At 48.8% G+C, this 27,079-nt stretch overlaps 2 protein-coding genes across 2 annotated transcripts; both read right to left on the bottom strand.

Annotated features, from left to right (window-relative positions):
* Positions 1-1,561: 1,561 nt before the first annotated feature.
* LOC131481925 (NUT family member 2D-like) lies at positions 1,562-3,349 on the bottom strand. Its single transcript, XM_058672801.1, has 3 exons — positions 3,249-3,349; positions 2,851-2,967; positions 1,562-2,369 (listed from the first exon to the last, which is right to left on the bottom strand). Exons 1-3 carry the CDS (start codon positions 3,321-3,323, stop codon positions 1,647-1,649), a joined length of 915 nt encoding a protein of 304 aa, XP_058528784.1. The 5' UTR covers positions 3,324-3,349; the 3' UTR covers positions 1,562-1,646.
* A 13,559-nt stretch (positions 3,350-16,908) lies between these two features.
* Positions 16,909-20,981, bottom strand: LOC131481841 (NUT family member 2G-like). The gene is made up of 6 exons (XM_058672263.1): positions 20,890-20,981; positions 20,281-20,409; positions 19,242-19,378; positions 18,535-18,809; positions 18,113-18,229; positions 16,909-17,631 (listed from the first exon to the last, which is right to left on the bottom strand). Exons 2-6 carry the CDS (start codon positions 20,370-20,372, stop codon positions 16,909-16,911), a joined length of 1,344 nt encoding a protein of 447 aa, XP_058528246.1. The 5' UTR covers positions 20,373-20,409; positions 20,890-20,981.
* Between the last annotated feature and the right edge of the window lie 6,098 nt (positions 20,982-27,079).

Here is a 27,079-nt window from a genome sequence, read left to right as displayed (position 1 = left end):
TATTAAATAACACTTTAATTCTTAAAACTTGTGCAAACCTTTAAACTTCACCTCAATATATTTCAACATCCATGTGTGCGGGGGATTATTAATATGATCCTAAAATAGTATTGGAAAGTTGATTAACTTTATATGAATAACATAATTAAAAATTAACAGTAAGTTTCATTTTGATCATTCCAAGAGGCATAATAGATTATGTGCCCTGAACTTGTAACAGAGGTTTCCTTACTGGGTATTGCATATTTAATATGAGTATACAATATATGAGTATATATATTGAGTATATATATATACAATATATGAGTATATATATTGTATACTCATATTAAATACCTATACACTTGAAGGAGAATGTGGACATGATTCACAAAGCACCCACAAGGTTTTGTCCCTACTGAGAGGCTGTTAGTGGAAATCATTGGCAGTGGTGTGGAGATGTCACAGTATGAGCATGGAGGCTGGTTGGCAAGAGGTGTGGCCTGCTCTAAGATGACTGCACTCATCCCTACCACAATTCAGAGTGTTTGTTTCTGAGAATCAAAGCCTGAGGGAAGACCTTCCGTTTGAGTTTGTGTGACACGTCGGACAGCCGAGGTTTCAGGAGGGAATCTGAGATTCTTGAAGGCTCATTGATCTCTGTCATCTTGTGTTGACCCATGTGTTGAGAATCAATTGGGATTAGGCATTGAGGGTATCAGTTGTGTGGAAGGACGGTCCCGGCACCTGCACTGCAGTGCTGGCAGCAAATCTAGAAGCCCCTGTTCATGGACATCCTATTAACTGTGTGCAACCACAGTATTGGATCCATCCTCCACCAAAGTAGCTATCTCTTCCTAAGCTGACCTGAGAAGCAGCATCACTTCCTGAAAGCTACGGGAAGCTCTGACTTCTGATCGAGTATCCAATTCAGGCAGCTGGAGAGTGGCAAAATCCAGAGGCACTAAGAATCTGATCCCAAGCCAGGGCTTTCCCAGGACTCCAATCCCACACTCAGCAAGGGCCAGTCCTAACACGGATAGGTCCAGCTCCATTGTCTCCACTCTTTCAGAAAGCACAATGCACCTCGCTCACAAAATGCCACCCGCAGGCTCAGTTCCTCCCATTGGTCCATGATGCTCAGGTCAGAGCATTTAATACTAACCCGCCAGGTTTAAAGGGCAGAGAGGACAAAAGCTGCACTAGAAGGTCCCTGACATGGAAGGAAATGAGGAGCATCCCTAGGCAGTTTTCACTTTGACAACTGTAAGTTCTAGGAACAGACATGCAGCAACTCGAGGAGGTTGTCTGCCAGTCCCCTGAGCGCTGAGCTGTAGTGCTTCCCATCTGTGCATTCTTCCTCCTCTTCATCACGCCAATGATGATGGAATAGAGGACTGTGGCCAGGAGGATATTTCCAATGGAATTATCTTTATTCAAATACATACTACCCAAAGTGATTCCTTCCCACCCCACCCCACTCCCATCCTCACCCTCCCTTCCCTTTCCCACTCCCTCCACCCCTCCCTGCCTCCTATGAGGAGGTGCAGCCCTGGGTGATCAATCAATCATCCTAGGTCCCTTGGAGTGCAGGACACGGGAAAGTCCATATTCTGCAGACTGCACCTAGAGAGGCTGCATGGTAATGTCCATGTACCCCTCTTGCCTTAACGCTGCCTCTTCTTCCTCCTGCTGACCATGGGATCATGGCTCCTCTTTTGAGCCTGGCTCTTTCCAATACGACCGAGAGCCAGGGCCTGCCCGCCAAGGGCTCCAAGCCCAGAGCCTGAGCGAGTCTTCTTGGTCGCAGGAACCGGGCCTCCCTGATGAACTCGCTTTTTGGATTTGCGAGTTTTAGGGACAACACAACTGAGGCCCCTTCCCTGGCTAGAGAGAGGCTCGTGCGCTGGGCAGACGGGGCTCTGGTCAAGATCCAAAGGCAGCAGGTGAAGCTGGGAGTTCAGGAAGAAGGCCAGGCTGGGGAGCTCATCCTCGTTGTTCGTGGAGAGGCCCACTGGTGGTTGTGGGTTCTCAACAGATGATTGTGCTCTGAAGCTTCCTGCAGGCTTGGGGCATCTTGGGGCAGGGACATGGTGGCCTTGTGTGGATGGAGTTTTGAAAGTCCCTGGGAAAAGATACTCCTGATGCCCAGCAAAGCCTGCAGCCTCCTTAGGCCTGTTGCCTAAGACAGCACATCTCTGCAGATGCTGGGAAGAGACCTGTTGTGAGTCGATGTCAGCACTGACTGCATTTGGCTGGGCACAGTCTTCACTCTGTGCACCTTGGCAGGTGACAGCCTCAGGAATGGTGTCCAGTAAGAGTGCTTGCTGAGTGGCGGTTGCCCCCACAGCCCAATCCTCACTCAAGAGGGAAAGGGGCTTCTCCACCACCTGCAGGAGGAAACAGGAACTTAGTGGCTGAATTCTAGTTGTGAGGAACGCTAGAGTTGCAGAGCAAGGGATTCAGGAGGAGGCAGGAAAGGCAGAGTCACTGGGCTGGTCGCACAGAGGGAAATCTTCACTCTGCTGAGCTGCTCTCTTGAAGCTCTCTTACCCTCACCTTTCCACACTACCCTGTGTCCAACCCATGTGTGTGTGTCTGCAACCCACCTGAAGCAACACCCTCAAAGACACATGTCCCAGGCAGCGTAAGGACAGACATAGTCTCTGCTCATACTGTAACACACACCCTCCAGTCCTGACTCTACCCAGGTGTGCGTCCCTGAATCACACGGTTACCTGCTAGCCCTCTCTGTCCTTACAAATCACCTGCTACTCCCCACACACTTGCTTTTCCTGCTCTACACCTGCCCTGACGACCTGCTGTCTCTGTGCTCCTGCTCTGCCTCCTCTCCCTTCTCCCCTCCTTCACCTGCTCAGCAGTCAGCACTTCCTCCTTCTCCAACTCCTCCACCAGGGCCATGAGATCCAGCTGTGCATCAGGGGAAAGCAGTTCTGCTAGGAATCGAGGGTGAATGATGGCCTCCACCTGAAAGGGAAGAAACCAGTCGCTGAGCCTCTTGACACGATGCTTCCCAAGTCCAGAGGATTTCAAGTAGAATCAGACCATAAAGACTACCCTGAATCCATGAATGTCTATGGATTGTAAATCAGTAGGGCACACACATAACATTCACACACACACACACACACACACAGAGGCTGCCACACAGACACCAGAGTCACAAGTAGCTAGTGAGGAGAAAGTGCTCCAAGGGCCTGAATTGCTCATGGCTTAGATCTTGTAGCACTCAGAAGTGCACAGCCCACCTTATCAGTGAAGTCCTCCTGGGCACACAGCTCATCAATGTAGTTGAGTAGTTCTGGGTCTGGATAGGTCTCCATGTCTTGGGGAGTCCAGATCCCATCTGTGTCTTGTTTTGCACTAGGTATCTTCTTGGTGGAGGGCATCGGCCCCTGTAGCACATCTGTGATGTTTGTGTACTTGCTCAGAGCCTCTGGGGTCTCGTCCTGAGGCTGCCAGTTTCTTGGTGGCTGGGGATGGACTGGTAAGGCCTTGGAGCTGTCCATGCCGGGTTCAGACACTGTGGTGAGGAATAGAGTATGAGGACAGGGTCTCCCGCTCCAAATCACCCACAATATAGGGGCCAGGACTTGGAGATAAATGACTCATAGGCGAGACCATGGCAGTAAGTCCCCAGCAGTCAAAGGAGAAGATGGGGAAAAGGTGGAATATCTAAGAGTGTCACCGAGATTCTGTGTTCTCTCCCCCAGCTCCACCACACTGAAGAAGAATGTGAGGAGTCTTCAGAGACAAGTGCCATGTGATAGACTAGGAACATGATTAACCAGTATCCAGGTTATGAAGAACATTAAAGACCTGGATGCTTCTTTGTAAATATTTGCATAAAGGAATGCATATTTCCTGGAAGGGACAGAATTCCACTATGTCTCTTGGGGGTCCTGGGGCCCTCCGTGCCTCTGCATGGTTGGTGTGTTGAAGTGGGAAGTTGTACCTGTCTGCTGGACAAGCCCAGTAGCTGGGGGCCCTTGAGGAAGCAGGTGCACTGGGGCTGGAGGAGGCTGGTACGTTTTCCCCTTCATGCACTCCAGCGTCAGCCTCTCCATCTCCTCGGCCTCAAACTCCATAAACCTAAAAGAGGGAGGGGGAAACACCCAACTCTATTACCCAAAGCTTGGTCCCTGCACCACGCAGCAGCTGATGATGGCAGAGATGTGTAAAAGCGTTGTGGTGTTTGTTCTGGAAAGAGCTATTCCTATCTGCACTCCAATGGCATGGAACATGGGTCCTCAGAGTGCCCCAGTAGGCCTGGGAGACAAATGTGACACGCTGTGGGCCATGAAATTCCCTATACAGAAGCATCATGTAGGGTGCCAGAAGCTGGTCCCCACAGGACTTGTGCCAGAAGCTGCTGGGTTCCTAGCAGGTTCAGGTGCCTGAGACATGGCCACTGAGGTCTTCTAGGCAAAGTAAGAGATGTAGTTGATGTGGTGGGGATAGGAATAGGAAGCCTAGCAGAGAGCCGGGCATTTCCTCTGCTGTGTACTGTAACATGTCACTTTTCGTGAGCTGCTGGAATGGCAGAGTGGTGGTGCTAGCGCAAAAGTGTAACCTCTTGTGCCCAAGCACTGTTTTACAGAATGTTCTGGAACAGCATTAGGAAGCTGCATGTCAAAGACTGCCAGTTGCAGGTCATGAGGCAGAAGGCGAATGGCTGGGAGAGTGTGTCCCATGGGCACAGTTCCGCAGGTAGGAGGACACACGGTGGTCTGTGTTTCCTGCTCCACCTCAGCCCTCCTCACTGACGTAGTGGTAGCAGCAGACATGGGTTAGGGAGCAACTTGGGCGATGGTTCTCATCAAACCTAGCATGCATGCTTGAATGTGGCTATCCTGGGAGATGATGGCCTCAGGCAGGAGCTGGGCCACAGCAGTCCTTTGCTCAGTGTGTGTGCTGACAAGTCCAGCTCCTCAGGCCCTCCTCTCTCTGCACCGTTCTCACAAGCAAAACCCACACTCAGGAAGCCAACTCACTTGGCTGCCATATTGTAGAAGTCCATCCTTTCCGACTTGCTCGTTTGCTGCCATTCTTGCATGGCAATCTGCATCCCCTCCTCCAGCGGCATGCTGGGCTTCCTCTGAGCCAGAGTCCGCAGCACGGGGCTACAAATCAATCATCAGGATCAGAGTCAGTGCACCACACAAGCTTGCCTCCCCAGCTGAGGCTCTGCCATCTCTGCCCTGCTCAGCTCTGTGCTCCCCTCTCTCTCTGTCCTCCTTCCCATGGTACAGAATCTCCAGGCTCCGGCATGCTTTGCACATGCAACAGTGAATACCAAGTGCAGTGTTGGTTTTTCTGGACACACTGAAGGCCTCAATATCATGGGCATGTTAGAGATGGATGCGTGTAAGTGTTGTCCTAGAAGTGATGTAAATATAGTCACTCACAGCAGGTTGACCATCCAGTGAGCATAGTGAGCTGAAAGCTTTAGGATGGCACAAGTGTATCACTGTGGAGAATGAAATGTCTCATGTTTTTCCTCTGTCCCTCCACTCTTATTTCCCGAACCCTACACAGGCTGACTCTGTCTCCCAGCAGCTCATCCCTATCCGGGTCTCCGGAGCCCAGTGGGGGGCACTCACATGAGGAAGCAGGCCAGAGCTTCAGCATCAGGGCTCTGGGGGAGGTGCCTGCGGGCCAGAGCCTTGAAGTGCTGCCAGCGCCGGAAGTTCTTGTAGACGCTTGTGGAGTGTTGGGGGCCATCAGATGTAGCCTTGGCCTGGCAAGGAGCTGTTGCCCCTTCCTTGTCACCTCCATGAGACGCTGGTGCCACATGGTTTGGAAAGACAGTGGGGGCCACCTGAGTAGTTGGTGGTGGAACCACAGGAGCAAGAGCTGGTGTGCAGCCCAACTGGCTGTCCTGGGTGACCACAGTGGTTGTCAGAGGCACAAGGGTCTGCCCAGATGATGCTGGCACACCTGTTGGCTCCCATGTGGCACTCAAGTGGAGAGGGGCCTGGCTGAAGACCAAGGTCTGAGAGTGTGGTGGCGCTATTGGCCTTGCTTCTGGTGTCTCGTGGAGGATGGTATTGACACGGCCAGCCACACTTGGTCCACAGCCACCATCTCCTGCCACCATAGGTGTTGCTGGCAAAAGTGTAGGTAGCACAAGATAGCTGCCCGGAGGGAATGCTACATTCAGAAGGGGTCCAGCTGGCTGCCCCATTGGAGGCTGGGGTGCTGGGCCATGACTGGTTTGGGGACAGGGCAACAGCATCAATGGGGACATGGAGGTGCCAGAGTCCAGGATCATGCCTGTCCCAGCTTCGGAGATGCTGTGGAGAAAAGGGAAAGGTGTGAATGGAGTAGGGGAATCAATAGCCAAGAGAGAGTTATCCCTTTCCCAACTTGTCACTGAGATAACAGAGGAGCTCTCCCCACATTTGAGAGGCACATGAGTCAAGGAGGAATGGTGCAGTAGGAAACTATCACTGAGTGAAGGTCAAGCTCTGTTTCACAGCTGACAAGTCTCCACTTACTCTCCAAGCCCTGAATACCAAGGCACAACAGTTTTGCCTGGTTTCAGGATGGAGGCCTCAGGTTTCCTGCCTCTCACAACCTGGCCCAGGCATATATGCAGACACAGGCCATCTTTGTTGGTAGTGCGTTAGATGCGCAGTGGGGTCAGATACGTGTGTCTGTTACGGGGAGAATCTTTTGAAGCCTATCTAGAGTCCTAACACTGTGGTGGCGGAAAGTAATAGTAAAACCATCTGAATCAAAGATACCATCTAACAGAAACGAATGAAAGCATCCCGACATGTGAAGGAGCTTGTCGTCTGTTGGCTGTTGGGAGGCTGGTAACCTCCAGCCCCACTCAGGTGAATAGACAGTTCTCTAAAGTGAGCCAGGCATATCCAACCCAGCGAGTTATGTCATGGCTATGTCCCTCCCATAGTGAGTTTAGAAACCTGAGACATGCCAGGAAAAAATGCCCAGAAGGCATTCATGGGCAAGCCCCATGTGGCTCATCAGGACAGGACTCACTTTCCCCACATACTCTTTCTGCCTCCACGAGAGCACAGGCTGTTCTCTTTCTACAAATTCATGCTCAAATGACCAGCCTCCCTCTCTGTGCTTGCGGCAAATATCCCATGTGATTTCTCCAAGATCAGAGGTATGGCAGGGAATCTGCTTCAACAGTCCCGGCCCGAAACACTGACCTTCTTCTGAAGCTGTCTCCTATGCTTGGACACTCAGCACACCTCAGTGGCAGCCTCCAGAACAAGAAAATACTCAAGCTGGTGATCCAGAGAGTGAACTGGCTGTTCAGGCTCCAACTGCAGCCAGCTCAAATTTAAAGGTAACTGGATGGAATGTTGAGCTCAAGGGTCTAGGGTGGGGGAGGGGCTGCGGGAGGGTGCCTGAGTATGGGTGGGGAGAAGTGCCATGAGGGTTCTGCCACATCAGGCAGAACCAGAGAGGCAGCACCAGAGCCACAAGTTGTACCTTGAACCACAGCGCATGTGTGTGTGTGAGTACGAAATGTAATTGTGCCTCAGATTCCCAACAGAGGGATTGTACTAGGTGTCCCTTTTCATTTTCTTCCAGATCAAGAAAGCTTCCTTTGCAGTCTTCATCCATCCTACTGCACACCTGTGCACTTTGGCTCTTAACTACATCCCATGGTGCTTGCACTTTGGCATCAAGTCTCAAATAGGTTACTCAGGGAAGGCCCATCCTGCTTAGGCACTAGCAGATGAAGCGTGTGAAAAGAAGTTCATCTCAGATCCTAGTGTTGGGCTGAGACATGCACATGATGCTGAAGGTTCCCGCTTTGACTCTCCCAAGTATTGTCTAATGCCAAAGTCTTTGGTGCATTTGCCAAGGGACAGTCTGACTTCCAAACCCTTGGATGGAAACACTCAGCTCAGTACCAAATCATGGTCAAGCGTACACAACAACCTCATGGGTTGTTCAGTGAGTAATGTTTTCTCCCCGAATGCTCTTCATTTCCTATTTGTAGCAAGCCAGTCCTTGAGCTATTCCAAAACTTGAATGAAATATGCAAAACCTTCCACAGATCTGGAAACCCACTTCCATTTTCTCGAGTCATTCGTGGGAGGTGTACATCGCTCCCTTAATGCCAGTCGACGGCATTTTCTTTTGCTCAAATGAGCTCTTATTTGAAATGTATTTCTGATCTGTAGAATAGAACTGTGTGTTTCTGAGGGGAATACTCACTTTTGTCTACTCAGGAGATAGCCTAACAAATGGTGTATAGTGGATTCAAATGTCAGTGTCTTTGTAGAAAGAGTACAGACTGCTCTCGTGGAGGTAGAAAGAGCATTTAACCTAGCCGTTAAGCTATCTTGAGCTGTTGTAACAGTCTATCTAGGTCTGTTACCCAGCTCACCGCCTTCTTCTCTCTTCCTGAGAGCACTCATTCACCGTGGCAAGCAAGTTGATTGTACAAGTCATGCATTTGTGTCAACTTGTGACACACCTACAGTGAGTCTCCTCATCCCACTTTGGCCATGGCCAGTTGTGGAATTGGAGGGCACTGGGGAGTGAATCAGTGGTGAGCAGCTCACTTGTTCTGCTTGTTCACAAAAATTGCAGGCACTCAAAGGAGCTGGCTGAACAGTTTTATCAAAAAGAGAATGATAGAAACCTTTTGGTCTAGAACCAATTTCCATGCTTTCAGAGTTCTTAGTATTTCTCTTCAGTGTACCCTGTGTTGCCTCCTCCATTATATCTCAACTATCTTCCTAGCATATGTAAGGTACTAACCGGTCATCATTGATTACCTCTTGGAAAGCAAACATGAAGTAGGGGCAGGAGAAGAGTCCATCCTCACTCTACATTCATGTATGGCAGTTGCAAAAAGGTAGACTATTTTTGATGCTACTTGATTTGCCGCAGTCACCCCAGCATGTGGAACTTCAATGGTAGTGAAATCACAACAACAAAATACATCAGTAATTTGGAGACACATTTTACTCTTTGGTTCCTAACAAAAATCTGAGAGTGCACATTGCTCGAGCCTTGAATTTGCAGTAGTTAGAAATCTACTGCCCCGAGGATGGCAGTGTAGTCTACCACAAGCCAAGCATCCAATTCTCGATCTCAAACCATCTCTCCCATGGGATCATATGCTGGCCAATGAGGGGATGCTCGGCTTCCTCTTAGGACCCAGGTCATTTGAATCCAGGCTTATCACGGAAGTGCATTCCTCATTGGGAGTATCATTGTCACACCCCCTTCACTACAACTTCAATCCTTCATCATGTGGTATTGTGAACAAGTGTCCGTTTTTCAGGGCCACAATGCTATCAAATTGCACTCATGCTTCAAGCTAGGAGAGGATGTTTGGGAATGGATTTTAAAAAAACACGAACCTTGCACATTCCACAGGATTGCAACCAATTTCCAGAACACCATATCCCTGCTCTAGCAGCACTTCTGTACCTACTGATGAGAGAGTGTATGGAAAGGGAAGAGGGTTTTAGGAAGCTGATTCCACCATGAGAATATTCACTGCACCACCTCTCTGTCAATCACAAATGCTGCACTTGTTGGTGCTTTCTTTAGGACTGCAAGTTCCAGGAGGATGTATATGCTGAGGCCATGAGCCTGCAGGGCTTTTGGAAGCCCCAGTCCTATGGTCTCGTTGGTGTCCCTGGACTCTTGGTGGGGCGTCACGTGCTGGTGGGCTTGCTCTCCTGCAGGGGGCAGTAGCATCAGGCACGTGATGCACTTCAACGTCTCCCAGCATCCATTATGGCGGTTGGTCGTGGTGGATAGGCACAGGCGCCATATGAGAGCCGATTCTGAGTGGTCATTGTTCACATAAATGGAGATTGTTCAGGGCTTGTTATCTATCAGCAGGGGATGGGAGCTTAGACCCGCCATAGGCCAACCGAGCCAGTGTGTTGCTGCACTTGGTGGTGGTTCCTGCTCCAGTGAGCGTCTCACCCTTGGTTTGTGCAGCAGATCCTGCCCTGTGGTGCTCAGTGCACTTGGTGGTGTGCTCACTGGGGCAAGAGCCTTTAGGCCAAAGCCAATCTGCCACTGCCACGGTGGCAGGCCGCTCGTGGCTCCTCCCCTTGCTCTGCTGGTGCTCTAATTCGACAAGAGAACGCTGAAATCCATGGCGAAAACTTTCTCCCACCAGATGTGAAAACCCAATTCAGATGTGCAAGGAGAAAGCTCCTATTCCTGAGAGTAGTCAGTGGGCCATTTGCCACTGGCTGTCCCAGGACACAAGCAGGATGCTGGATGGGAAGTGGAATAGATGGGACACTTTATCAGTGGCTCTATGGGATCCCAGTGATCGCAGGTTGAAAATGAGCCAATGGAGACATTGCGCCGGGAACACGAGATTGTTTCTGTTCGATTTATTACCGTAAGGCAGAGTGATAGAAATCGATCCCCTATGTGCTGTTCAGGCCCCAAGCAACCACAACCCTTATGTCTGGGATAGGCTACATTGCAAGTGGGAACCTCCATCCCATCCCGGTCACCTGTCAGGGCCATAAGCGTCCTCCACTGCCTTTTCAGGGCCTTTAGCTGGCAATGCTTCTGAAGCAAAGCAGCCAGGGCACAAAGTGACACTCAGGCTGTGATGGAGGTTCTCAAGCAGCCTCTGGACCACACAGCTGAGCCCAACTATGTATTTGATTTTATTCCTACTTGGGTTCTTTGTGCATTGAAGTGGTTAGTGGGGATCTTATGTGTTTGCACACATGGGTGGGTGTTGGTTTCTCTGTGTCGATTGGGTTTTTAGAGTGGACAGTGGAGGTATTGTAAGTCTGCATGTATGCTGTCTATAGTATCTGCGTGTGTTTGTATATGTGTGTAATATGAGCTTCCCAAGGCTATGTGCATATATATGTATATGTGCTGATGATGAGCTTTTTAGTTTTTGTTGTGATCTGCATTTTGTACAAGTTAGAAGTCAGGGGAACTTAGTTGGGGCAGCATATTCTGGATATATGTGTGTTCTCGTAATTTTTGGCAGGTTTTTAAGTCTTATTTTTTTCACAGAATGTTGTAGATGTTTTAAATGGCAACATATTTGAGTATATCTCTATTTTTATTTTCTCCCCTTTCTTTGAGAAATGTAGATTAGTATACACACATAGATACAAATTGTATCAGTGTTGTTTATATTGATGAATGTGTCTATCTTTATACAATTTTTTCCTTTTAGTTATGAAAGACATCCAGAATGTGAGAGAGCTCTTTCATTGACTGGTTCACTCCCCAAATGGCGGTCACACTGAAAGCTTGTCCAGGTCAAAGTCATGAGCAAGAAACCGGGATCTATGTTTTTGTCTCCCACGTGGGTGCAGGTCGCCAAGCACTCGGGCCATCTTCTGCTGCTTTCCCAGGTGCACCCACAGGGAGCTGGACCAGAAGTGAAGCAAACAGGACTTGAACCTGGGGCCTGTCTATGCTATATCACAGGCAGCAGTTTAACTCGTTCTGAACAAGTGTTGGTGTCTGAGCCACACATTTAAGTTAGCTGTGGCATGACTATTGTGAACAACATCTCGTGGCCCTGAATTGCCATGTTCCTAAGAGAGGCATTATTATTGTCTGAAAAATGCTGAGTTTAAACTTTCCTTAGTGAGTACCATTAGGATACTTTTCCATTGTCCTAAGCAGATAGACGATACTTATGTGTTCTTTGGACACCTATCACTTTATGTCAAGTGAACCAATTTCACAGATTATATGGGACACATTGAGGAGCAGAGAAACACCTCCTACCGCACTGCACCCCTTTCTGCATTCTGCACCCATGCTCCTCTCTCCTTATCTCACCCATTTTCCCCAATTTTTTTTGCAATGACTTTTTCATTTTGCTTCACATATTCCCTTAGGTAGATATCAGCAGATATCAAATAGAAAAAAACCAAAATCCACTGTGCTTAGGTATTGAACCAAAGGTTATAAACAACAGTTGAATTCTTGGATGTCAATGTCACAAAGAAGACATTTCCTGCACTCTGTGTATTAGCTGTCACATATCAGGGAGAACATATGATATTTGTTTGTTTCGGCCGGGTGTGTTTCAGGAAGTATCAGGGTTTCCAGTTGGTCCATTGAGGTTTTTTTTATTGCATTTCATTTTTTAAATGAATTACATTGCATTATGTGATTCATTTTTTATGCACTGGGATTCCCTCCTCCCCTCCCAAAACCCTCCCCCCACGGTGGATTGCTCCACCTTGTTGCATTTCCAAAGTTCAAATTCAGTTGACATTCTTTCATTGGAGGTATTTACCAAGCATAAAGTCCAGCATCTTATTGTCCTGGTAAGTTCAATGGTTTCTTGGTGGGACCATCTCTAGTCTGAAGGTAGAGCCGGCAGGTCCATTGAGTTTTGCAAGACAACATTCTATGGATTTTAATGGCTGAGCAGTATTCCATGTTGTATATGTACCACAGTTTCTTTATCCAGTCATCAGGTGATGGCCATTGGGTTTAATTTGCTGTGTTAGCCAGTGTGAGTTGAAGTACAACAAGCATGTGGTTATAGATAACTCTTCCATATGCTGCTTTCCTTCCGTATATTTTAGCATGTCAGGGTATATCTGTATTGTTTTTGGTAACCGAGTCTCTTCTATTGCGTGCTGGTGTTTGAGTAAGTCTCTTCTGATGGAGCAGTCGTGATCCTTGTGCGAACCCTGCATCATGTACTTCTGTATATACGGGACAATTGCGTATGTGTTTACTAAGGAACATAAAAGTTCTTGGCAATTGAGATGAAATGTGGGAATGGTTACAAACACTGAACTGTTGATTTTCACCGAAGAAGTTGTGAGGCTGGCAGAATGGCTCACTTGTCTGGTCTTTGACCTGCAAGTACCAGCATGCAATTTGTGTCCCAGCTGCTCCTCTTTCCATCCAGGTGTCTGCTTGGGGCCTGGGAAAGCAGTCGAGGATGACGAAAAGTCTTGGTGTCTTGGGATCTGGCATTTGATCCCTACATTGCTTTTCAGACTGCTGTCTCCTACCAGTGGTTTGCCATGCAGCTGAAGCCATAGCTGAGGCCCAAGACTGACCAGATACAATGGGGCCAACATCGGCCAAGGTTGTTTGGGGTGCTTGAAACACTTGCTGTGCTAGTGTGACAACTTCTGCAACAACACTAACACAGCCTGGAGGTGTCCCCAGGAGTCAGGACCAACATTTGTATGACTGGCATAGCTCAGTGTACAGTCCTGTAAGGCATCTCTATTGGGAGCTGAGGTCAGAGTGCAAGGAGAAGGATCTGCCAAGAAAAGTCCTGCCATGTGGTCACAGAGGCTGGAAATAGCAAGATGGGAGAGGGTCCTTGCTCTCCCAGCACCTATCAGACCACTACTCTTTTTTTTATTCTTGTTAATGATAGATTTCTTTTATTCAAAGGGCAGATGAAGAGAGAGGAGATACAGAGCAACAGGTGTTACCTCTGCTGGTTCACTCCCCAAGGGGCCACACCAGCCAGACCTGAGCCAATCCAAATCCAAGAGCCAGGAGCTTCTTCGGGGTGTCTTATGCAGGCACTGGGTCCCAAGGCTTCAGGCCATCCTCCACTGCATTCCCAGGCCACAAGTTGGCAGCAGGATGGCAAGTGGAGCAGCCAGGATTTGAACCTGCAGCCATATGGGATCCTGTTGTGCGCGTGCAAAGTGAGGACTTTAGGCATTAGGCTTGCACACTGTACCCTAGCCCCCTACTGCTACAAGCAGTTGGTCAGCATGAACAAGTCCTCTAATTCTTCCCTGGTGTGCTAGTGGTTTCCTGGCCTGATGACTGCCCTGTCCATGTGCTCGCATGTGGGCTCCTGGCTTCCCTGGAGCAACCGTCCTTTCCTGAAAGGCAGGACTCATTCCTCTTGGAAGTGGGAGTGCTCCAAGCTGAGGCTCCCCTTACTGCACAAGCACACATTCCTAGTGAGTACTGCGTACGACTCAGAAGATATCAGAGAAGGGCCCACAAGCTGCAGTGGATTTGAGCCCAGGTGCTGGGTGAGGGGGCCTCAGTCCCCGAGGAATCCTGTCGTCACATGGAATCCAATCTCTAGTACACTAGGGAGGTCATTCACAGCCCCAGGTCTCCGTTACCTTTGAGAAAGTGAGATTAAAGTGTTTCTTGAAGACATATGTGTAAATGAGAGTTGTTTTTAATAGATGTTTACAGCAATATGGCCGAGAAAGTTGGGCTTCACTTCAGTGCAATTGGGTTTAGAAAAAAATGGGTTTAAAAAATATAATGCAAACGTGAGCTTTGGTGTATTCATTGAGTCGTTGTACCAATTACAAAGAGGAATTCAAAATCATTTGTACACCTCAATGTAAAAGCTGAATCTTTCTGGAATGAATCCTGAGATGTTTCTGTGGGCTTTGGTTTAGCAAACAATTCGATACAAGACACCATAGTACATTCTAGGACAGGAACAAACTCATGTTGCGATTCAAATGTTAGTGTAATAATTTGTTCTATATGTCTTGTTTTTCTTATTATAGATTGTGTTCTTAAATGGTAGATTTCCATTCAAGATCATTGAAACTTTATTTGTGGGTGTTTTACTATGCTCCCAAAACAGTATTTTGAAATGTATTCACTGTATCTCAATAAAAAGTCATTTAAAAGAGAAAAACAACATTCACAGACCTTAAACCTGCCTCTGTGTGTTTCCTGGGGAGTAATAATAGCTATGTGTCCTGAGCTGAAAATATAGTTTATTGAATCCACTCTACTAATCTATGATGTTTGATTGATTAGAAAACCAAAACCCATCTATTTGCTGCCTCGTCAGCAAGTTATCTCATCAACAAAGATCAGAGGAAACTATGTCTTATGCATGTGTTTTTGGTTGTTTGTTTAATCTCCTACTAACTTGTCACTGACTCACAGATCACAGAGTAGCATCGTTTTCTTGAGAAAGGTTCTTGATTTTCTTTTTCATTTCTTCCGTGACACATTAGTCCTTTGGTAGCCTGTTCTTTAATTTCATGGCATTTTTAATCCCTTGCTTTCTTCCCGTTGTTGACTTTGTTTTGTGGCTTTTCATTGAAGTGGATGTAAAGTAACTGTGTATTGGAGACTGTCATATCCAGTAGCGTGTGATTTCGGTTCATGGTGTTGTAAATTTCTCCACTAGTTCCTGTTGTTGATTTGCTTTGTGGGTTTTCATTGAAGGGGATGCATAGTAAGTGTGTATTGGAGACTAAGATAGGCCTCCAGATGTGAGAATGCCATGCAGTATGCATCTCTGCTTGGAGATCAAAGATGGACTCCCAGTGAACCTGTGAATTGTGTCTTGAGAAGAGAATGCTGGACTCTCTGCCATGATTATGGCTGCAAGGCTGGACATATGAGTGTTTATGTAGAACTGTACTATAGTATAATAAAGGGGAACTCAGTGGGAATGGGAAGAGGCGACTTGGTGAGTGGTTAAGGGAAATCCTAGGGTCAGTGGGACACTATCGTAACATGATATTAATCATAAAACAGAAGTCAAATGAAGAAAAGAATACCATAGTTTAGCCTTGCTCTATGTTGTGAGGAGGAGGCCTTTCGCTCACATTAAGACATATGTATGACAAAACTAAAGGAAGTTGCCATGCATCATAAGCATTGGGCTTTTCTCTTTCACTACTAGATATGTATTGGAATCCTGGAGCAAGTTGATATGCATTATAAGCATCAGCAAGTGTTTAGCCTTTGTGCGAAATGAGAAACGTGGGTCTAGATTGTGAGGAGAGAGGCTGGTTGGCAAGAGGTGTGGCCTGCTCTAAGATGACTGCGCTCATCCCTACCACAATTCAGAGTGTTTGTTTCTGAGAATCAAAGCCTGAGGGAAGACCTTCCGTTTGAGTTTGTGTGACACGTCGGACAGCCGAGGTTTCAGGAGGGAATCTGAGATTCTTGAAGGCTCATTGATCTCTGTCATCTTGTGTTGACCCATGTGTTGAGAATTGGGATTAGGCATTGAGGGTATCAGTTGTGTGGAAGGACGGTCCTGGCACCTGTACTGCAGTGCTGGCAGCAAATCTAGAAGCCCCTGTTCATGGACATCCTATTAACTGTGTGCAACCACAGTATTGGATCCATCCTCCACCAAAGTAGCTATCTCTTCCTAAGCTGACCTGAGAAGCAGCATCACTTCCTGGAAGCTACGGGAAGCTCTGACTTCTGATCGAGTATCCAATTCAGGCAGCTGGAGAGTGGCAAAATCCAGAGGCACTAAGAATCTGATCCCAAGCCAGGGCTTTCCCAGGACTCCAATCCCACACTCAGCAAGGGCCAGTCCTAACACGGATAGGTCCAGCTCCATTGTCTCCACTCTTTCAGAAAGCACAATGCAGCTCGCTCACAAAATGCCACCCGCAGGCTCAATTCCTCCCATTGGTCCATGATGCTCAGGTCAGAGCATTCAAAACTAACCCGCCAGGTTTAAAGGGCAGAGAGGACAAAAGCTGCACTAGAAGGTCCCTGACATGGAAGGAAATGAGGAGCATCCCTAGGCAGTTTTCACTTTGACAACTGCAAGTTCTACAAACAGACATGCAGCAACTTGAGGAGGTTTTCTGCCAGTCCCCTGAGCGCTGAGCTGTAGTGCTTCCCATCTGTGCATTCTTCCTCCTCTTCATCACGCCAATGATGATGGAATAGAGGACTGTGGCCAGGAGGATATTTCCAATGGAATTATCTTTATTCAAATACATACTACCCAAAGCGATATCTTCCCACCCCACCCCACTCCATCCTCACCCTCCCTTCCCTTTCCCACTCCCTCCACCCCTCCCTGCCTCCTATGAGGAGGTGCAGCCCTGGGTGATCAATCAATCATCCTAGGTCCCTTGGAGTGCAGGACACGGGAAAGTCCATATTCTGCAGACTGCACCTAGAGAGGCTGCATGGTAATGTCCATGTACCCCTCTTGCCTTAACGCTGCCTCTTCTTCCTCCTGCTGACCATGGGATCATGGCTCCTCTTTTGAGCCTGGCTCTTTCCAATACGACCGAGAGCCAGGGCCTGCCTGCCAAGGGCTCCAAGCCCAGAGCCCGAGCGAGTCTTCTTGGTCGCAGGAACCGGGCCTCCCTGATGAACTCGCTTTTTGGATTTGCGAGTTTTAGGGACAACACAACTGAGGCCCCTTCCCTGGCTAGAGAGAGGCTCGTGCGCTGGGCAGACGGGGCTCTGGTCAAGATCCAAAGGCAGCAGGTGAAGCTGGGAGTTCAGGAAGAAGGCCAGGCTGGGGAGCTCATCCTCGTTGTTCGTGGAGAGGCCCACTGGTGGTTGTGGGTTCTCAACAGATGATTGTGCTCTGAAGCTTCCTGCAGGCTTGGGGCATCTTGGGGCAGGGACATGGTGGCCTTGTGTGGATGGAGTTTTGAAAGTCCCTGGGAAAAGATACTCCTGATGCCCAGCAAAGCCTGCAGCCTCCTTAGGCCTGTTGCCTAAGACAGCACATCTCTGCAGATGCTGGGAAGAGACCTGTTGTGAGTCGATGTCAGCACTGACTGCATTTGGCTGGGCACAGTCTTCACTCTGTGCACCTTGGCAGGTGACAGCCTCAGGAATGGTGTCCAATAAGAGTGCTTGCTGAGTGGCGGTTGCCCCCACAGCCCCATCCTCACTCAAGAGGGAAAGGGGCTTCTCCACCACCTGCAGGAGGAAACAGGAACTTAGTGGCTGAATTCTAGTTGTGAGGAACGCTAGAGTTGCAGAGCAAGGGATTCAGGAGGAGGCAGGAAAGGCAGAGTCACTGGGCTGGTCGCACAGAGGGAAATCTTCACTCTGCTGAGCTGCTCACTTGAAGCTCTCTTACCCTCACCTTTCCACACTACCCTGTGTCCAACCCATGTGTGTGTGTCTGCAACCCACCTGAAGCAACACCCTCAAAGACACATGTCCCAGGCAGCGTAAGGACAGACATAGTCTCTGCTCATACTCTAACACACACCCTCCAGCCCTGACTCTACCCAGGTGTGCGTCCCTGAATCACACGGTTACCTGCTAGCCCTCTCTGTCCTTACAAATCACCTGCTACTCCCCACACACTTGCTTTTCCTGCTCTACACCTGCCCTGACGACCTGCTGTCTCTGTGCTCCTGCTCTGCCTCCTCTCCCTGCTCCCCTCCTTCACCTGCTCAGCAGTCAGCACTTCCTCCTTCTCCAACTCCTCCACCAGGGCCATGAGATCCAGCTGTGCATCAGGGGAAAGCAGTTCTGCTAGGAATCGAGGGTGAATGATGGCCTCCACCTGAAAGGGAAGAAACCAGTCGCTGAGCCTCTTGACACGATGCTTCCCAAGTCCAGAGGATTTCAAGTAGAATCAGACCATAAAGACTACCCTGAATCCATGAATGTCTATGGATAGTAAATCAGTAGGGCACACACATAACATTCACACACACACACACACACACACACACACACACACACACACACACACAGAGGCTGCCACACAGACACCAGAGTCACAATTAGCTAGTGAGGAGAAAGTGCTCCAAGGGCCTGAATTGCTCATGGCTTAGATCTTGTAGCACTCAGAAGTGCACAGCCCACCTTATCAGTGAAGTCCTCCTGGGCACACAGCTCATCAATGTAGTTGAGTAGTTCTGGGTCTGGATAGGTCTCCATGTCTTGGGGAGTCCAGATCCCATCTGTGTCTTGTTTTGCACTAGGTTTCTTCTTGGTGGAGGGCATCGGCCCCTGTAGCACTTCTGTGATGTTTGTGTACTTGCTCAGAGCCTCTGGGGTCTCGTCCTGAGGCTGCCAATTTCTTGGTGGCTGGGGATAGACCGGTAAGGCCTTGGAGCTGTCCATGCCGGGTTCAGACACTGTGGTGAGGAATAGAGTATGAGGACAGGGTCTCCCGCTCCAAATCACCCACAATATAGGGGCCAGGACTTGGAGATAAATGACTCATAGGCGAGACCATGGCAGTAAGTCCCCAGCAGTCAAAGGAGAAGATGGGGAAAAGGTGGAATATCTAAGAGTGTCACCGAGATTCTGTGTTCTCTCCCCCAGCTCCACCACACTGAAGAAGAATGTGAGGAGTCTTCAGAGACAAGTGCCATGTGATAGACTAGGAACATGATTAACCAGTATCCAGGTTATGAAGAACATTAAAGACCTGGATGCTTCTTTGTAAATATTTGCATAAAGGAATGCATATTTCCTGGAAGGGACAGAATTCCACTATGTCTCTTGGGGGTCCTGGGGCCCTCCGTGCCTCTGCATGGTTGGTGTGTTGAAGTGGGAAGTTGTACCTGTCTGCTGGACAAGCCCAGTAGCTGGGGGCCCTTGAGGAAGCAGGTGCACTGGGGCTGGAGGAGGCTGGTACGTTTTCCCCTTCATGCACTCCAGCGTCAGCCTCTCCATCTCCTCGGCCTCAAACTCCATAAACCTAAAAGAGGGAGGGGGAAACACCCAACTCTATTACCCAAAGCTTGGTCCCTGCACCACGCAGCAGCTGATGATGGCAGAGATGTGTAAAAGGGTTGTGGTGTTTGTTCTGGAAAGAGCTATTCCTATCTGCACTCCAATGGCATGGAACATGGGTCCTCAGAGTGCCCCAGTAGGTCTGGGAGACAAATGTGACATGCTGTGGGCCATGAAATTCCCTATACAGAAGCATCATGTAGGGTGCCAGAAGCTGGTCCCCACAGGAATTGTGCCAGAAGCTGCTGGGTTCCTAGCAGGTTCAGGTGCCTGAGACATGGCCACTGAGGTCTTCTAGGCAAAGTAAGAGATGTAGTTGATGTGGTGGGGATAGGAATAGGAAGCCTAGCAGAGAGCCGGGCATTTCCTCTGCTGTGTATTGTAACATGTCACTTTTCGTGAGCTGCTGGAATGGCAGAGTGGTGGTGCTAGCGCAAAAGTGTAACCTCTTGTGCCCAAGCACTGTTTTACAGAATGTTCTGGAACAGCATTAGGAAGCTGCATGTCAAAGACTGCCAGTTGCAGGTCATGAGGCAGAGGGCAAGTGGCTGGGAGAGTGTGTCCCATGGGCACAGTTCCGCAGGTAGGAGGACACACGGTGGTCTGTGTTTCCTGCTCCACCTCAGCCCTCCTCACTGACGTAGTGGTAGCAGCAGACATGGGTTAGGGAGCAACTTGGGCGATGGTTCTCATCAAACCTAGCATGCATGCTTGAATGTGGCTATCCTGGGAGATGATGGCCTCAGGCAGGAGCTGGGCCACAGCAGTCCTTTGCTCAGTGTGTGTGCTGACAAGTCCAGCTCCTCAGGCCCTCCTCTCTCTGCACCGTTCTCACAAGCAAAACCCACACTCAGGAAGCCAACTCACTTGGCTGCCATATTGTAGAAGTCCATCCTTTCCGACTTGCTCGTTTGCTGCCATTCTTGCATGGCAATCTGCATCCCCTCCTCCAGCGGCATGCTGGGCTTCCTCTGAGCCAGAGTCCGCAGCACGGGGCTACAAATCAATCATCAGGATCAGAGTCAGTGCACCACACAAGCTTGCCTCCCCAGCTGAGGCTCTGCCATCTCTGCCCTGCTCAGCTCTGTGCTCCCCTCTCTCTCTGTCCTCCTTCCCATGGTACAGAATCTCCAGGCTCCGGCATGCTTTGCACATGCAACAGTGAATACCAAGTGCAGTGTTGGTTTTTCTGGACACACTGAAGGCCTCAATATCATGGGCATGTTAGAGATGGATGCGTGTAAGTGTTGTCCTAGAAGTGATGTAAATATAGTCACTCACAGCAGGTTGACCATCCAGTGAGCATAGTGAGCTGAAAGCTTTAGGATGGCACAAGTGTATCACTGTGGAGAATGAAATGTCTCATGTTTTTCCTCTGTCCCTCCACTCTTATTTCCCGAACCCTACACAGGCTGACTCTGTCTCCCAGCAGCTCATCCCTATCCGGGTCTCCGGAGCCCAGTGGGGGGCACTCACATGAGGAAGCAGGCCAGAGCTTCAGCATCAGGGCTCTGGGGGAGGTGCCTGCGGGCCAGAGCCTTGAAGTGCTGCCAGCGCCGGAAGTTCTTGTAGACGCTTGTGGAGTGTTGGGGGCCATCAGATGTAGCCTTGGCCTGGCAAGGAGCTGTTGCCCCTTCCTTGTCACCTCCATGAGACGCTGGTGCCACATGGTTTGGAAAGACAGTGGGGGCCACCTGAGTAGTTGGTGGTGGAACCACAGGAGCAAGAGCTGGTGTGCAGCCCAACTGGCTGTCCTGGGTGACCACAGTGGTTGTCAGAGGCACAAGGGTCTGCCCAGATGATGCTGGCACACCTGTTGGCTCCCATGTGGCACTCAAGTGGAGAGGGGCCTGGCTGAAGACCAAGGTCTGAGAGTGTGGTGGCGCTATTGGCCTTGCTTCTGGTGTCTCGTGGAGGATGGTATTGACACGGCCAGCCACACTTGGTCCACAGCCACCATCTCCTGCCACCACAGGTGTTGCTGGCAAAAGTGTAGGTAGCACAAGATAGCTGCCCGGAGGGAATGCTACATTCAGAAGGGGTCCAGCTGGCTGCCCCATTGGAGGCTGGGGTGCTGGGCCATGACTGGTTTGGGGACAGGGCAACAGCATCAATGGGGACATGGAGGTGCCAGAGTCCAGGATCATGCCTGTCCCAGCTTCGGAGATGCTGTGGAGAAAAGGGAAAGGTGTGAATGGAGTAGGGGAATCAATAGCCAAGAGAGAGTTATCCCTTTCCCAACTTGTCACTGAGATAACAGAGGAGCTCTCCCCACATTTGAGAGGCACATGAGTCAAGGAGGAATGGTGCAGTAGGAAACTATCACTGAGTGAAGGTCAAACTCTGTTTCACAGCTGACAAGTCTCCACTTACTCTCCAAGCCCTGAATACCAAGGCACAACAGTTTTGCCTGGTTTCAGGATGGAGGCCTCAGGTTTCCTGCCTCTGACAACCTGGCCCAGGCATATATGCAGACACAGGCCATCTTTGTTGGTAGTGCGTTAGATGCGCAGTGGGGTCAGATACGTGTGTCTGTTACGGGGAGAATCTTTTGAAGCCTATCTAGAGTCCTAACACTGTGGTGGCGGAAAGTAATAGTAAAACCATCTGAATCAAAGATACCATCTAACAGAAACGAATGAAAGCATCCCGACATGTGAAGGAGCTTGTCGTCTGTTGGCTGTTGGGAGGCTGGTAACCTCCAGCCCCACTCAGGTGAATAGACAGTTCTCTAAAGTGAGCCAGGCATATCCAACCCAGCGAGTTATGTCATGGCTATGTCCCTCCCATAGTGAGTTTAGAAACCTGAGACATGCCAGGAAAAAATGCCCAGAAGGCATTCATGGGCAAGCCCCATGTGGCTCATCAGGACAGGACTCACTTTCCCCACATACTCTTTCTGCCTCCACGAGAGCACAGGCTGTTCTCTTTCTACAAATTCATGCTCAAATGACCAGCCTCCCTCTCTGTGCTTGCGGCAAATATCCCATGTGATTTCTCCAAGATCAGAGGTATGGCAGGGAATCTGCTTCAACAGTCCCGGCCCGAAACACTGACCTTCTTCTGAAGCTGTCTCCTATGCTTGGACACTCAGCACACCTCAGTGGCAGCCTCCAGAACAAGAAAATACTCAAGCTGGTGATCCAGAGAGTGAACTGGCTGTTCAGGCTCCAACTGCAGCCAGCTCAAATTTAAAGGTAACTGGATGGAATGTTGAGCTCAAGGGTCTAGGGTGGGGGAGGGGCTGCGGGAGGGTGCCTGAGTATGGGTGGGGAGAAGTGCCATGAGGGTTCTGCCACATCAGGCAGAACCAGAGAGGCAGCACCAGAGCCACAAGTTGTACCTTGAACCACAGCGCATGTGTGTGTGTGAGTACGAAATGTAATTGTGCCTCAGATTCCCAACAGAGGGATTGTACTAGGTGTCCCTTTTCATTTTCTTCCAGATCAAGAAAGCTTCCTTTGCAGTCTTCATCCATCCTACTGCACACCTGTGCACTTTGGCTCTTAACTACATCCCATGGTGCTTGCACTTTGGCATCAAGTCTCAAATAGGTTACTCAGGGAAGGCCCATCCTGCTTAGGCACTAGCAGATGAAGCGTGTGAAAAGAAGTTCATCTCAGATCCTAGTGTTGGGCTGAGACATGCACATGATGCTGAAGGTTCCCGCTTTGACTCTCCCAAGTATTGTCTAATGCCAAAGTCTTTGGTGCATTTGCCAAGGGACAGTCTGACTTCCAAACCCTTGGATGGAAACACTCAGCTCAGTACCAAATCATGGTCAAGCGTACACAACAACCTCATGGGTTGTTCAGTGAGTAATGTTTTCTCCCCGAATGCTCTTCATTTCCTATTTGTAGCAAGCCAGTCCTTGAGCTATTCCAAAACTTGAATGAAATATGCAAAACCTTCCACAGATCTGGAAACCCACTTCCATTTTCTCGAGTCATTCGTGGGAGGTGTACATCGCTCCCTTAATGCCAGTCGACGGCATTTTCTTTTGCTCAAATGAGCTCTTATTTGAAATGTATTTCTGATCTGTAGAATAGAACTGTGTGTTTCTGAGGGGAATACTCACTTTTGTCTACTCAGGAGATAGCCTAACAAATGGTGTATAGTGGATTCAAATGTCAGTGTCTTTGTAGAAAGAGTACAGACTGCTCTCGTGGAGGTAGAAAGAGCATTTAACCTAGCCGTTAAGCTATCTTGAGCTGTTGTAACAGTCTATCTAGGTCTGTTACCCAGCTCACCGCCTTCTTCTCTCTTCCTGAGAGCACTCATTCACCGTGGCAAGCAAGTTGATTGTACAAGTCATGCATTTGTGTCAACTTGTGACACACCTACAGTGAGTCTCCTCATCCCACTTTGGCCATGGCCAGTTGTGGAATTGGAGGGCACTGGGGAGTGAATCAGTGGTGAGCAGCTCACTTGTTCTGCTTGTTCACAAAAATTGCAGGCACTCAAAGGAGCTGGCTGAACAGTTTTATCAAAAAGAGAATGATAGAAACCTTTTGGTCTAGAACCAATTTCCATGCTTTCAGAGTTCTTAGTATTTCTCTTCAGTGTACCCTGTGTTGCCTCCTCCATTATATCTCAACTATCTTCCTAGCATATGTAAGGTACTAACCGGTCATCATTGATTACCTCTTGGAAAGCAAACATGAAGTAGGGGCAGGAGAAGAGTCCATCCTCACTCTACATTCATGTATGGCAGTTGCAAAAAGGTAGACTATTTTTGATGCTACTTGATTTGCCGCAGTCACCCCAGCATGTGGAACTTCAATGGTAGTGAAATCACAACAACAAAATACATCAGTAATTTGGAGACACATTTTACTCTTTGGTTCCTAACAAAAATCTGAGAGTGCACATTGCTCGAGCCTTGAATTTGCAGTAGTTAGAAATCTACTGCCCCGAGGATGGCAGTGTAGTCTACCACAAGCCAAGCATCCAATTCTCGATCTCAAACCATCTCTCCCATGGGATCATATGCTGGCCAATGAGGGGATGCTCGGCTTCCTCTTAGGACCCAGGTCATTTGAATCCAGGCTTATCACGGAAGTGCATTCCTCATTGGGAGTATCATTGTCACACCCCCTTCACTACAACTTCAATCCTTCATCATGTGGTATTGTGAACAAGTGTCCGTTTTTCAGGGCCACAATGCTATCAAATTGCACTCATGCTTCAAGCTAGGAGAGGATGTTTGGGAATGGATTTTAAAAAAACACGAACCTTGCACATTCCACAGGATTGCAACCAATTTCCAGAACACCATATCCCTGCTCTAGCAGCACTTCTGTACCTACTGATGAGAGAGTGTATGGAAAGGGAAGAGGGTTTTAGGAAGCTGATTCCACCATGAGAATATTCACTGCACCACCTCTCTGTCAATCACAAATGCTGCACTTGTTGGTGCTTTCTTTAGGACTGCAAGTTCCAGGAGGATGTATATGCTGAGGCCATGAGCCTGCAGGGCTTTTGGAAGCCCCAGTCCTATGGTCTCGTTGGTGTCCCTGGACTCTTGGTGGGGCGTCACGTGCTGGTGGGCTTGCTCTCCTGCAGGGGGCAGTAGCATCAGGCACGTGATGCACTTCAACGTCTCCCAGCATCCATTATGGCGGTTGGTCGTGGTGGATAGGCACAGGCGCCATATGAGAGCCGATTCTGAGTGGTCATTGTTCACATAAATGGAGATTGTTCAGGGCTTGTTATCTATCAGCAGGGGATGGGAGCTTAGACCCGCCATAGGCCAACCGAGCCAGTGTGTTGCTGCACTTGGTGGTGGTTCCTGCTCCAGTGAGCGTCTCACCCTTGGTTTGTGCAGCAGATCCTGCCCTGTGGTGCTCAGTGCACTTGGTGGTGTGCTCACTGGGGCAAGAGCCTTTAGGCCAAAGCCAATCTGCCACTGCCACGGTGGCAGGCCGCTCGTGGCTCCTCCCCTTGCTCTGCTGGTGCTCTAATTCGACAAGAGAACGCTGAAATCCATGGCGAAAACTTTCTCCCACCAGATGTGAAAACCCAATTCAGATGTGCAAGGAGAAAGCTCCTATTCCTGAGAGTAGTCAGTGGGCCATTTGCCACTGGCTGTCCCAGGACACAAGCAGGATGCTGGATGGGAAGTGGAATAGATGGGACACTTTATCAGTGGCTCTATGGGATCCCAGTGATCGCAGGTTGAAAATGAGCCAATGGAGACATTGCGCCGGGAACACGAGATTGTTTCTGTTCGATTTATTACCGTAAGGCAGAGTGATAGAAATCGATCCCCTATGTGCTGTTCAGGCCCCAAGCAACCACAACCCTTATGTCTGGGATAGGCTACATTGCAAGTGGGAACCTCCATCCCATCCCGGTCACCTGTCAGGGCCATAAGCGTCCTCCACTGCCTTTTCAGGGCCTTCAGCTGGCAATGCTTCTGAAGCAAAGCAGCCAGGGCACAAAGTGACACTCAGGCTGTGATGGAGGTTCTCAAGCAGCCTCTGGACCACACAGCTGAGCCCAACTATGTATTTGATTTTATTCCTACTTGGGTTCTTTGTGCATTGAAGTGGTTAGTGGGGATCTTATGTGTTTGCACACATGGGTGGGTGTTGGTTTCTCTGTGTCGATTGGGTTTTTAGAGTGGACAGTGGAGGTATTGTAAGTCTGCATGTATGCTGTCTATAGTATCTGCGTGTGTTTGTATATGTGTGTAATATGAGCTTCCCAAGGCTATGTGCATATATATGTATATGTGCTGATGATGAGCTTTTTAGTTTTTGTTGTGATCTGCATTTTGTACAAGTTAGAAGTCAGGGGAACTTAGTTGGGGCAGCATATTCTGGATATATGTGTGTTCTCGTAATTTTTGGCAGGTTTTTAAGTCTTATTTTTTTCACAGAATGTTGTAGATGTTTTAAATGGCAACATATTTGAGTATATCTCTATTTTTATTTTCTCCCCTTTCTTTGAGAAATGTAGATTAGTATACACACATAGATACAAATTGTATCAGTGTTGTTTATATTGATGAATGTGTCTATCTTTATACAATTTTTTCCTTTTAGTTATGAAAGACATCCAGAATGTGAGAGAGCTCTTTCATTGACTGGTTCACTCCCCAAATGGCGGTCACACTGAAAGCTTGTCCAGGTCAAAGTCATGAGCAAGAAACCGGGATCTATGTTTTTGTCTCCCACGTGGGTGCAGGTCGCCAAGCACTCGGGCCATCTTCTGCTGCTTTCCCAGGTGCACCCACAGGGAGCTGGACCAGAAGTGAAGCAAACAGGACTTGAACCTGGGGCCTGTCTATGCTATATCACAGGCAGCAGTTTAACTCGTTCTGAACAAGTGTTGGTGTCTGAGCCACACATTTAAGTTAGCTGTGGCATGACTATTGTGAACAACATCTCGTGGCCCTGAATTGCCATGTTCCTAAGAGAGGCATTATTATTGTCTGAAAAATGCTGAGTTTAAACTTTCCTTAGTGAGTACCATTAGGATACTTTTCCATTGTCCTAAGCAGATAGACGATACTTATGTGTTCTTTGGACACCTATCACTTTATGTCAAGTGAACCAATTTCACAGATTATATGGGACACATTGAGGAGCAGAGAAACACCTCCTACCGCACTGCACCCCTTTCTGCATTCTGCACCCATGCTCCTCTCTCCTTATCTCAC

Source organism: Ochotona princeps, chromosome 14 (assembly GCF_030435755.1).
Source record: "Ochotona princeps isolate mOchPri1 chromosome 14, mOchPri1.hap1, whole genome shotgun sequence".
Lineage (NCBI taxonomy): Eukaryota > Metazoa > Chordata > Mammalia > Lagomorpha > Ochotonidae > Ochotona > Ochotona princeps.
This window is presented reverse-complemented; position numbering and strand designations above follow the sequence as displayed.